The sequence below is a fragment of the Callorhinchus milii genome, unplaced genomic scaffold (genome assembly GCF_018977255.1).
Source record: "Callorhinchus milii isolate IMCB2004 unplaced genomic scaffold, IMCB_Cmil_1.0 Scaffold68, whole genome shotgun sequence".
In the NCBI taxonomy this organism is placed as follows: Eukaryota; Metazoa; Chordata; class Chondrichthyes; order Chimaeriformes; family Callorhinchidae; genus Callorhinchus; species Callorhinchus milii.
Window position 1 is genome coordinate 260,788 of NW_024704809.1, and position 11,648 is coordinate 272,435.

The 11,648-nt window shown below is 61.5% G+C and overlaps 1 protein-coding gene across 1 annotated transcript in view; it reads left to right on the plus strand.

The window, feature by feature from the left end:
- Positions 1-5,664, plus strand: part of LOC103172781 (BTB/POZ domain-containing protein 7-like) — a 15,851-nt gene extending 10,187 nt beyond the window's left edge. The window contains exons 12-21 of the mRNA XM_042345614.1: positions 360-542; positions 823-915; positions 1,346-1,432; positions 1,568-1,601; positions 1,975-2,061; positions 2,636-2,737; positions 3,598-3,636; positions 4,056-4,069; positions 4,347-4,598; positions 5,106-5,664. Coding sequence (XP_042201548.1) covers positions 360-542; positions 823-915; positions 1,346-1,432; positions 1,568-1,601; positions 1,975-2,061; positions 2,636-2,737; positions 3,598-3,636; positions 4,056-4,069; positions 4,347-4,598; positions 5,106-5,594 — 1,380 coding nt within the window. The 3' untranslated portion in view covers positions 5,595-5,664. The remainder of the gene's footprint in view (positions 1-359; positions 543-822; positions 916-1,345; positions 1,433-1,567; positions 1,602-1,974; positions 2,062-2,635; positions 2,738-3,597; positions 3,637-4,055; positions 4,070-4,346; positions 4,599-5,105) is intronic.
- The last annotated feature ends 5,984 nt before the right edge of the window (positions 5,665-11,648 follow it).

Here is an 11,648-nt window from a genome sequence, read left to right on the forward strand (position 1 = left end):
CTGGTTAAAGGTTGTGAGGGCGACAAGCGGAACCCCACGAGAACCCGAATAAATGTAGATTGACCCTGTACCACCGCGACCGTCCGCCCGGAAACCCCGTCACCGTGACCGGTCGGGTGTCTGACACACACACACGGAAACCCGTCACCGTGACCGGTCGGGCGTCCGACACCCACGGAAACCCGTCACCGTGACCGGTCGGGCGTCCGACACCCACGGAAACCCTTCTCACCGTCATTATTATTCTTATTATTTTTTCGCCGTTATTATTCTTATTCTTATTATTTTTTCGCCGTTATTATTATTATTATTATTATTAATATTAGTTGTTGTTATTATGATTATTTTTCCCCGCGCAGGAGATCCAGAACTCGCTGCTGAACTGGAAGGGTCCGGATCTGATCGTGTTCGGGGAGTTGGTGTTGGAGGGGGCGTTTCGGGTCCAAAGAGCCAAAAAGGAACGCACTCTATTCCTCTTCGAAAAGATGCTCCTGATCACCAAGAAGAGAGCCGAGCAGTTCACGTACAACACCCACATCTTCGTAAGTCCCCGTGGCTCGGGGGGGGGGGGGGGTGGGGGTTAGACTCCCCACCCCCGCCCTCTTTTGAGGGATTTGGGGGCAAAAAAGTTGGGGGGAATTGGGGTTGAGGCACCTTATACAACGGCGTTCGAGGCCGATTCCTACAGCACAACATTGGAATGATGATTGATGTCAGGGTTATTGATGTCTCTTTCTCTCTCTCTCCCCCCCTTCTCTCTCCCCCCCTTCTCTCTCCCCCCCTTCTCTCTCCCCCTCCTCTCTCCCCCCCTTCTCCCCCCAGTGCTGTAACCTGACGCTGTCCGAGAGCCTGAAGGAGCCCCTGAGTTTCCGAGTGACGGACCTAACGATTCCCAAACATCAGCACACACTGCAGGTGAGACACCGTCACTCCCTCCTCCCCAGATCCCCCCCTCTCCCCAGAGCCCCGCCCCTCACGCCTTGCGCTCTCAGTCACTACACGTCTCTGGGTAGAGAAATACTTCCTGGTGTCTGCCCTGAAATTGCCCATTGCACCCTCCGGCCCCTGTGTTCACTTGATTGATTTGATTGGTTGGGTCTATCGATTGATTGGTTTATTGATTGGTTCGGTCTATCAATTGATTGGTTTATTGATTGGTTGGATCCATTGATTGATTGGTTTATTGATTGGTTGGGTCTATCGATTGGTTGGTTTATTGATTGGTTGGCTCTATGGAATGATTGGTTTATTGATTGATTGGATCTATTGATTGATTGGGTTATTGATTGGTTGGGTCTATTGATTGATTGGTTGATTGATTAACTCAATTGATTGATGTTTCCAGACCAAGAACCAAGAGGAGAAGCGGCTGTGGATCCATTACCTGAAGCGATTGATCATCGAGAACCATCCGGCCTCCATTCCTCAGAAGGTCCGTGTGCGTGTGCGTGTCCGTGTCTGGCGTGAACGTGTGTATGTTGGCGTGCGTGCACGTGGAGGATTAATATGTCGTTATTGTCGGTGTTGATCGTCTCGAACTCATTGTCCTCTTGTTCCCGGTTTGTAGGCCAGACAAGTCCTGTTGGAAAACCATTCCCAATGTGAGTACGCAATGTGGGGCTTCAGAAGGACCATCTCAAGACCCACCTCTTCGACCAACCGCGCCTTGGGTCGCCCTCCTACCCCCCCTCCCTCCCCCGCCCTCCACCCCTTCCTGATCCCAACCCCCAACTGGGGTCCAAACCCCTTGACTGTCCAGCAGCAACAGCGCCTTTCGTGTGGGGAGGACGTCCCAAGGTGCTGGACAATCAGGAGAGTCTTGAGATGGGTCTTGAAGGGGGCGAGGGAGGGGGCGGGAGAGAGTTCCAGAGGGTGGGGTGGTGGGGGGAAAAGAGAGAGAGAGAGAGGGGCTAATGTAATGTGTTGTTGTTGTTGTCATCGAGGCTCCTCACACCCCAATCCTTCTCCCCTCAGACCCGCCAGAGATCAAGTTCAGCCCCGAGACCCTCTCTCCTCGCGCGGACGGCTCCCAAAGTTACCAGAGAGGGAGACGGCAATCAGGTGGGTCATCATCGCTTGTTTTTTTTGGGGGTGGGAGGGGGGGGGGGCGTTGCTCAGTCCATTTGAGGGCTGAGGAAAGAACAAAAAGGGGGGAGAGGAAGGGTAAGGTGGAGGGAGAGAGGGGGCGAGGTGGGAGGGGAGAGGGGGCGAGGTGGGAGGGGGAGAGGGGAGAGCGGGAGGGAGAGAGGGGGGAAGGCGGAGGGAAAGAGGGGGGAAGGCGGAGGCAGAGAGGGGGGAAGGCGGAGGGAAAGAGGGGGGAAGGCGGAGGAAGAGGGGGAAGGCGGAGGGAAAGGGGGAGGGCGGAGGGAAATGGGGAAGGCGGAGGGAAAGAGGGGGGAAGGCGGAGGGAGAGAGAGGGGAAGGCGGGAGGAAGGGATTGAGGGGGAAAGAGTGATAGAGTTTCGGGGCGTAGCGGCTGAAAGCGCGGCCTCCGATGGTGGGGCGCGAGGGACGAACAGGAGGCCATGAGGCGCCGGGTCAAGTGTGAGGATTATTATTATTATTATTATTATTATTATTATTATTATTATTATTATTGTTATTATTGTTATTAATATCCCCCTTCGGGCTCCAGAGCCGCCCGAGTTCATCTACACCCCCGAGAGAGGCCGGAAAATCTTCCCCGTGTTGAACGCGGAAAATTCGGGAACCTATCGTCGAGGGAGGAGGCAGTCGGGTAAGTGGATTTGCCCCCCACCCCCCACCCACCCCCTCTCTTCCCCCACACACCCCCTCTCTTCCCCCACACACACACACATACACACACAGACACACACACAAGCACAGACCCAGACGCACAGACACACACACAGACACACACACACACGCAGACACAAGCACAGACCCAGACGCACACGCACAGACACACACACACACGCGCACACACAGACACAGGCACAGGCAGACACAAGCACAGACCCAGACGCACACGCACAGACACACACACACACGCGCACACACAGACACAGGCACAGGCAGACACAAGCACAGACCCAGACGCACACACACACACGCACAGACACACACACACACACACACGCACACACACGCACAAGCACACACACACAGGCACAGGCACACACGCAAACACAAGCACAGACCCAGACGCACACACAGACACACACACACACACACACACACACACACGCGCGCACGCACACATTGCAAATGCGCAGTCACTACACTCTGAAGTCGTACCCCGCGAAGCGCTTTGAGGCAACTCAACGATGTGCTGAGGTGCGGCGTCAGACGGTGTAAGGATCGTCACAGTATTATCCCAATTATTATTATTGCGACAATGGTACATATTCGTCGATAATTCTACATCACATAACTATAACATAACATCGTCGGAAATAATATTATTACGTGTGCGGTGAGTGTCTGTGTAATAATACTATTATTGTTACAATAATGATGATTCCACTCACTTTTATCATTGTAATAATTAGTACAACCGTTATCATAATTACTATAATATTATTATTGTTCTTATAACCCAATTTTCTCTCCTTTTTTTGCGCTCTTCTGTTCCAGAGCCGTCCAAACAGATCCAAACCGTGTTCGAACGGAACGGTGAGCGAGAGACCCATCGCTGTGTGGTACTGCTCCCCCCCCCCCCACCCCTCTCGCTACCCCCCCCCACCCACCCCCCACCCCCCCAACCCCCAACACCCCCCGACACCCCCTCTCTCCCCCTCGCCTTCTCCCTGGAAAGGAACGCTCTCTCTCTCTCTCTCCGTCTCTCTCTCTCTCTCTCTCTCACACACTCTCTCTCTCTACCCCCCCCCCCACCCCGACCCCCACCCACACCGGGCAGCGGAGATGTTAAGGGGCGAAAAGGGAACGGCACTCCCCGGTAAAAGATCAGCCGTGGAAACGGGCTGGATGGGCTGAATGGCCTCCTCCTGTGCCCGTTCCCCCCGTGGGATCGACTAACGTATGTCCTTCTTCTCTTTGGCCGCGCCGTTGGGTTCCTGTCCCTCGACCACCAGCCGCGCAGTTGCAGGTAAGAGCATCGATGGAGCTTCGCGGGGACACGGGGAGTTTGCGGGGGGGGGGGGTGGGGAAGAAAGGGGGAAGGGGGGAGGAGGGAGGAATAATCCCTCAATAATAATAATAATAATAATTGGGTCGCTCAACCGTTGGCGGGTGGGGGGGCGGGTGGGTGGGTGGGGGGGTTGGGGGGAGTCGCTGGACGCCCCACCCCTCCCCCCCCACTCAAAACACACGGTCACTGCAGGGTCAAAGGCCTGGATCGTTAGTGTTGTTGTTGATGGTCACAGCACACAGGGAGTGAGGATGACCTGCTCTCCAACATGGACGCCTTGAGCCTGTTGGGCAGTGCCAGCACCCTGGGGTCCGGCCTGGCGGAGCTGGAGGCCGGAGGGGAGAGGGGGTCGACGGAGGAGGAGGGGGGCACGACCAGCCGGACCGCGGGCAAGGACCGCGAGCAGGTCCGAGCCCCGGAGAGAGCCGATCCGGGCGAGGAACCGGACTTCGCTGGGATCGGAAGCATCGACCTCGAGATGGAACAGGTCGGTTGTGGGTGGGGGGGTGGGTTAGGGTTAGGGTGGGTGGGGGTCGGTGGGTGGGGGGTGGTTAGGGTTAGGGTGGGTGGGGGTGTCGGTGGGTGGGTGGTGGGTGGGGTTTGGAGAGTGGGTGGAGGGTGGGTAGGTGGGTGGGGGGTGGGTGGGGGGTGGAGGGTGAGTGGTGGGTGGGTGGGGGGTTGGTCGAGCTCTCCCCGAGCGAGGAACGCCACGCGATAATAATTAATAATAATGAATAATAGTAATTAGAACATAGTCATTAATGAGGATTCAAAATAACAATTAACGACAACTAATAATAGTAAAACAATTGCATTTAATGACAAAAACGCACAGTCACTACACTTGACAGTGTGACCCTTGAAGCGCTTTGAGAGACGTCTCGAAGACGCGATGGGACTCTGCACCGAACACGAGGATTGTCGTTGTTGTTCGTTGTTATTATTATTATTATTATTGCTATTAATAATAATCTTCTCCTGGTTGAATCCCCAGATATTCGCAGACATGGAACGGCTCCAGAAGAAGACCTCGGAGGACCTGGAGGCCATCATCGAAGAGAAGTTGTGCCAAAGCCAAGCTGTGGACGGGGTTGACTCCATTTTGGACGGATCGGAGGGCGCGGAGGGCGCGGTTTCTCGCCGGTCGCTGGGGGACGCGTTGCTTCTCGGGAGCTGCCTGTGCGACGTCAAGTCCTCCGAGGAGAGGCTCCTCCGGAGCCGGGAGGAGCCCAAGAAGAACCTGGACCGGGCCGAGACGAGTGACCGCAGAACCAGCCGCGGTGGTGAGACGCGGTCGAGTGAGAACCTCGGCTGCTCTGCCAACGGATCACCGCCGAGGAGCGAGGAGAAAGATGGCGGCCAGCAGATGGCGGAGGAGAGAGGTGGGAGGAAGAGGAGGAGCTCAAGTCTTCTCCCTCTCCTCCTCCTCCTCCTCCACCCCCTCCCATGTCGACGGAGAAGCGAGCGGAGAGGAAGGACGTGACGCCCAGGACCGAGACCGACCGCCTGCTCATCGAGAAGATCAAGAACTATTACGAGGCGGTGGAGACGGGCGAGGAAGAGGAAGAGGAGGAGGAGGAAGAGGAGGAGGAGGAAGAGGCGGGCGCTCAGAAGCGAGAGAGCATCTCGTTCATCCCTCCTGGAGTGGTCAAGGACTCCGTCTTGCGGTTGAACCACAAGACCCAGGTCCGCGAGGGGCGCGGTGAGGTGGGGGACGCTCCCCCCGCCCGCTGGCTGCCCCCTCTCTCCCCGGCCGGAGCCGACCCGCCCCCTCCCGACGGGGAGGGGCTTAAACCCCCCGCCCCCTCGGCCACGCCCAACGGCGACGCCAACTCCATCTCCGAGAGCGAGTCGGAGGCCGAGTTCAAGTCCTGCTCGGAGATCATCCGGGTCTGGCGGGAGATGGAGAAAGCCGCCAGCGGCTGCCACCCTCACGAGGGGTGGAACGGGCAGGGGAGGGGCACGAGGAAGGGCGAGGGCGTGGGCGCGGGCGAGGGCTCGCGCTGGAAGCTTCCGGGACCCGGGTTCGAAGAGGAGCCCCTCTTGATCCTGGAGGACTCCGATCTGGGCGACCCGGAGGGTCCTCAGCTGGAGCCGGAGAGGGAGAGGGTGAGGGGGAGCGAGGGGTTGCCCGGCGTTGGCGAGGAAGATGGCGGAGAGGAAGAGGCCTGCCGACCAGGCCCCGCGGAAGGTTTCCCCGACGGGGAATGGCACGGGAGCCCGGCTTCCTGCTGCGTGAAGCACGAAATCTCCGGGATTCCGCCCTGTCTGGACCAGGAGACCTGCCCCTTCCAGAACTCGGAGAAGATCATCAACAAGGTCCAACTCCTGGCCAAGATGTACAGCCAGAGGATCAGCAAGATGAAGGCTCCCTCCACGGCCCAGCGCAGGAGCTGGGAGCGAGCAGCCCCCCCGGCCAAGGCCCCGACGAGGCAGGAGAAGAAGAGGAGGAGACCGGGCCTGGAATTGGCCACGGCTCGTCAAGAGGACAACCCCAACTGTGGTCAGTAAAGCCGTACCTTTCGCTTCTCTCGCACCGCTCAGCGCAATGGGGATCTTCTGTCTCTCCAGGTTGGTTCCTGGCCGGGCAGGTCCTCAGGGTTGATGGTAAGCCCAAACCTACCCAGCCCGGCCCGGCCCGGCTCATTGGTAGGACCCTGGAAGGGCCGACCAGTCATTGGGGAGCAGGGAATGCTCCCCCTCAGCTCCCCTTAACCCAACAAACCAAACCCCTAACTAACTAACGGGGAGGGTGGTCTCTCTCTCTCTCTCTGGATGGCCGAGCTGTGTGGGTTTAGTTGGTTAGACCCCAGCAGTTACCCCAACGCTCACTCTGCCCCCCACCCCCCCCACTCCCACCCCAAGCCTTGGCTCTCGCCCAACCTGCGCCCAACCCTCTCCGGAATTAGGTAAGCAGAGGGCTTCCCTCCAGAGAGAGAGAGAGAGAGAGAGATTCTCACGTTTGACCCAGCGCCTGATGACCCCTGAGCGCTTCTCGGGACCCCCCCCACCCACCCCCAGGGACCGTGGGTTTCGTGGGTGAAACACGGCGGCCGATTTACGCCCTCGAAATGCTGAGGTCTCTGCTTTCGCTTCCCTCGCCAGATGAGGTCCAGCTGCTCGAAGAGATGCCGCCTTACGGGCACCTGGTTGTCCGAGAACCGATTCCCATCTACTACGCCCAGGAGAACACGGTCCGAGTCTCTGCCTCCAAGGACCAGATTCCTTGCGGTCAACCAGCCTCCGGTGCCCAACCTCCCCTCCCCTCGGAACCAGAGGCAGAGACTCAACAGCCATGGAGTTCGTTGGCATCTTCTCCAACGATGGCATCTTCTTCTCCAACGATGGCATCTTCTTCTCTAACGATGGCGTCTTCTTCTCCAACGATGGCGTCTTCTCCTCTAACGATGGCATCTTCTTCTCCAACGGTGGCGTCTCCTCCAACGGTGGCGTCTCCTCCAACGATGGCGTCTCCTCCAACGATGGCGTCTTCTCCTCCAACGATGGCGTCTTCTCCTCCAACGATGGCGTCTTCTCCTCCAACGATGGCGTCTTCTCCTCCAACGATGGCGTCTTCTCCTCCAACGATGGCGTCTTCTCCTCCAACGATGGCGTCTTCTCCTCCAACGATGGCGTCTTCTCCTCCAACGATGGCGTCTTCTCCTCCAACGATGGCGTCTTCTCCTCCAACGATGGCGTCTTCTCCTCCAACGATGGCGTCTTCTCCTCCAACGATGGCGTCTTCTCCTCCAACGATGGCGTCTTCTCCTCCAACGATGGCGTCTTCTCCTCCAACGATGGCGTCTTCTCCTCCAACGATGGCGTCTTCTCCTCCAACGATGGCGTCTTCTCCTCCAACGATGGCGTCTTCTCCTCCAACGATGGCGTCTTCTCCTCCAACGATGGCGTCGTCTCCAAAGATGGCGTCGTCTCCAACGATGACGTCTTCGTCTCCAACGATGGCGTCTTCTCCTCCGACGATGGCGTCTTCTCCTCCGACGATGGCGTCTTCTCCTCCGACGATGGCGTCTTCTCCCGACGATGGCGTCTTCTCCTCCGACGATGGCGTCTTCTCCTCCGACGATGGCGTCTTCTCCTCCGACGATGGCGTCTTCTCCTCCGACGATGGCGTCTTCTCCTCCGACGATGGCGTCTTCTCCTCCGACGATGGCGTCTTCTCCTCCGACGATGGCGTCTTCTCCTCCGACGATGGCGTCTTCTCCTCCGACGATGGCGTCTTCTCCTCCGACGATGGCGTCTTCTCCTCCGACGATGGCGTCTTCTCCAAAGATGGAGTCGTCTTCTCTAATGATGGCGTCTTCTCCTCTAATGATGGCGTCTTCTTCTCCAACGATAGCGTCTCCTCCAACGATGGCGTCTTCTTCTCCAACGATAACGTCTCCTCCAACGATGGCGTCTTCTTCTCCAACGATAACGTCTCCTCCAACGATGGCGTCTTCTCCGCCAACGACGGCTCCCATTCCTCAGTTCTCCGCTCCCCTCTGCTCCGACTCTCCCCTTACCCTTCCTCCTCCACCCACGGCCCCTCCCCTCCCCGTGGCCCCCCGACCTTCGGAGCGGGAGGCGAAGCGGGCCCGAGGGCTGCCTTCAGGGGTGGACGTCAGCCCCCCATTTCGGGCCAGCCGACCTCCCGCCATGACCGGGGGCATCTCCGGTACCCGGTCTCCCAGCCCGGATTGGATTGCCCCGTCCCCGCCCGGGCCCGGGCACCTCACCCCCTCCTCCTGTTCCCGGGCAGCCCCCGGTGGGCGCTCTCCCAACCGGGAGAGCTTTGGCCAGGCGTCGCCAGGCGAGACGCTCGCAGGCGCTTTGGCGCCAGTCGCCGCCGACTGGTTGGCGTCGCCGGGCCGGGCGTCGCCCCCGGCGGCCCGTTACCCCGCCCTCCTGCTCTGCCCCGGCCCGGAGGCGTGTTGCCCGTTGCCCACCTGGGTCAGCCTGCGGGGGAGATCCCCGTCCGCCGTCCGGCAGATCGAGCAGACGCTCCGGAGTCCGTCCCGGAGCCCCGCGGCCCCCGCCCCGGCCCCGGCTTGGGCCCCCACCCACACGGCGCAGCCGGTCCCCTGCCCCCCCTTCTGCCCCCTCACCACCTCCTCGGAACCCCCCCGACTGGGGGCGAGGACCTGCCCGGAGCTCCCGGTTCCCCCCCCGTCCGACCCGCCGTTGGCAAAGCCCCGTTGGCCCCCGAAAAGCCCCGGGGGTGGGGGGCAGGACGAGCCCCGCACCCCCTCCTCGGATGCGCAGCCCCAGCCGCTCCACCCCGACCCCCGGTCCCGGTCCCGGTCGCCCCCCTCCTGCCCCCACGGGAAGCAGCATCGGAACCAACCACCGGACGCCCCCTCGGAAGAACGGCCGACCTTCGCCGGTCACCGGCCCCAGTCGCTGGCTCTCCCCCCGCCCCTCGCCCCCCAATCCCGTCCCGCGTCCCCCCCCCCGCCCCGTGGCGGAGGACCGCCCGGTGTCCAACCGCGTCCCCGGGAGCGGGAACCGGAGGGACTCGACGCCTCTCCTCCGTTAAGCGGGGGACCGGCCGGTCGCTCTTCACCGGAGACGGACCCCGTCCCGAGCCCGAGCCCCAGCCCCCGCCCCCACCGCCCCCGCCCCCGCTACCGGCACCAAGGCCACCGCCCCCGCCACCACCGCGAGGCGCCTCGGAGGGAACCGGAGGAAGATCCTCCGGTGGGAACCTGCGCCGAGACCGGGGGTCTGGGACCCGTCGGTCGCCCGCCGTCACCCGACGCCTCGCCCCCTCGGCGGCCCCTCTCGCCGGACGCCTCGCCGTCGCCCCCTCCCCCCACTCGCCGGTTGTCTCCCGTTGACCCCACCCTTTCCTCACCCCCGGCCCCCGCGGCGTTACCGATCGGCGAAGAGATGGCGGGAAACTCGGCGACGCCGTGCATTCGCGACACCGACGCCCCTTCCTCCTCCTCCTCCTCCTCCTCCTCTTCCTCGAGCTTCCCGTCACCGGCGGCGGTTACCGCCCGCGCTCCCGGTTCCGTCCACGCGGCGAGGAGAATCCGGTCGCCGTCCCCGGGACCGGGACCACTGCCCGTTCGCCCGGACGCCATCTCCCTCTACATCACCGTCCTGACCCAACCGCCCCCTCCCTCTCCCGCACCCCCCCCACCCCCCGCACCGTGTCCCGCCCCCAAATCCCGGTCGGCTCAGCGTCCTCCGGGCGCTCCCCCTCCCCCCTCCTCCCGCTCCCCGGTCCCGGGCCGCGGCGACCGGGACAGAGCCGAGGGTCTTCCGGGGGCGCGGACGCCGGGAGAGGCGGAGAGGGCGACCGGCGGCGGTAAAGGGAAGGGGTCGGTCTCGAGGGCCAGTTACTCCACTACCGTCAACCTGCAGATAGGGGGCGCAGCTCGCACCGCCATCTTCAGCGGAGCCCAGGTCAGCCTCACCCAACCCTTCCTCCCGGCCCCCGGGGGCCAGACCCCGCGGAAGGTCAGCCTCACGGGGAGCCTCGGGGAAGGCTCTCGCGCCACGTGATGCGGGAGAGAGAGAGAGAGGGAGAGGGAGAGGGAGCGAACGAGAGAGAGAGAGAGAGAGAGAACACGAGGACTGATTTCGCTCCAACTCCAGAACCAAAGATATTAATAATATTATTATGATGATGATGATGGTGATGATGGTGATGATCCCTATGTTTTCCCCCCCACTACGCCCCCCCCCCAACCCCACCCACCCGCCTCCACCCCCCATTCCCCCCCCCTCCGCCCCCCACCCGCGCCCCACCCCCCCACCATTCCCCCATTCCCACCCCACCCACCCTCACCATTCCCCCCCCACCCCGCCCACCATCCCCCCTCCCCACCCCCTCCCCTTCCCCCACCCCCGTCCCACCTGAAGCTTCCACCGCGGAGTGTAGTGACTTGCGCATCTTCGCCACGAATCGAGCGACCGCTTTCATCCGGGGAGGAATGTCGGACAGAGACAGAGACAGAGACACAGAGAGAGACTGTTTTCTCGCCCCCCCCCACCCCCCTCCCCCAAACCCTGGGGGAAAACCCCCCCGCCCCCCCCCCCCCCACCACCACCGAACAGACCGACGGGGGGAGTGATTGAGGGTTTAACGTCTGATCCCGAAGAATGGCGCCTTCGACAACCCAACACCCCCCACTCCGCGCCCCCCTCCGCCTCCCCCCCCACTCCGCCTCCCCCCCTCCGCCTCCCCCCCCCTCCGCCTCCCCCCCCTCCGCCTCCCTCGCCCAACCTGCGCCTAATACTCTCCGGAATTAGGTGAACAGGGGGCGTCCCTCCAGGGAGAGAGAGAGAGAGAGAGAGAGCGCATCCCATCCCGACACTCTCTCTCTGGGGTTCCCGGGTGTGGAGGGGATGTGGGGAATTCTCAGTCGGGTTTGGAGACTCTTAAGCCACAGTGACGGGTTTCCGTGTGTGTTAGACACCCGACCGGTCACGGTGACGGGTTTCCGTGTGTGTCGGACACCCGACCGGTCACGGTGACGGGTTTCCGTGTGTGTCGGACACCCGACCGGTCACGGTGACGGGTTTCCGT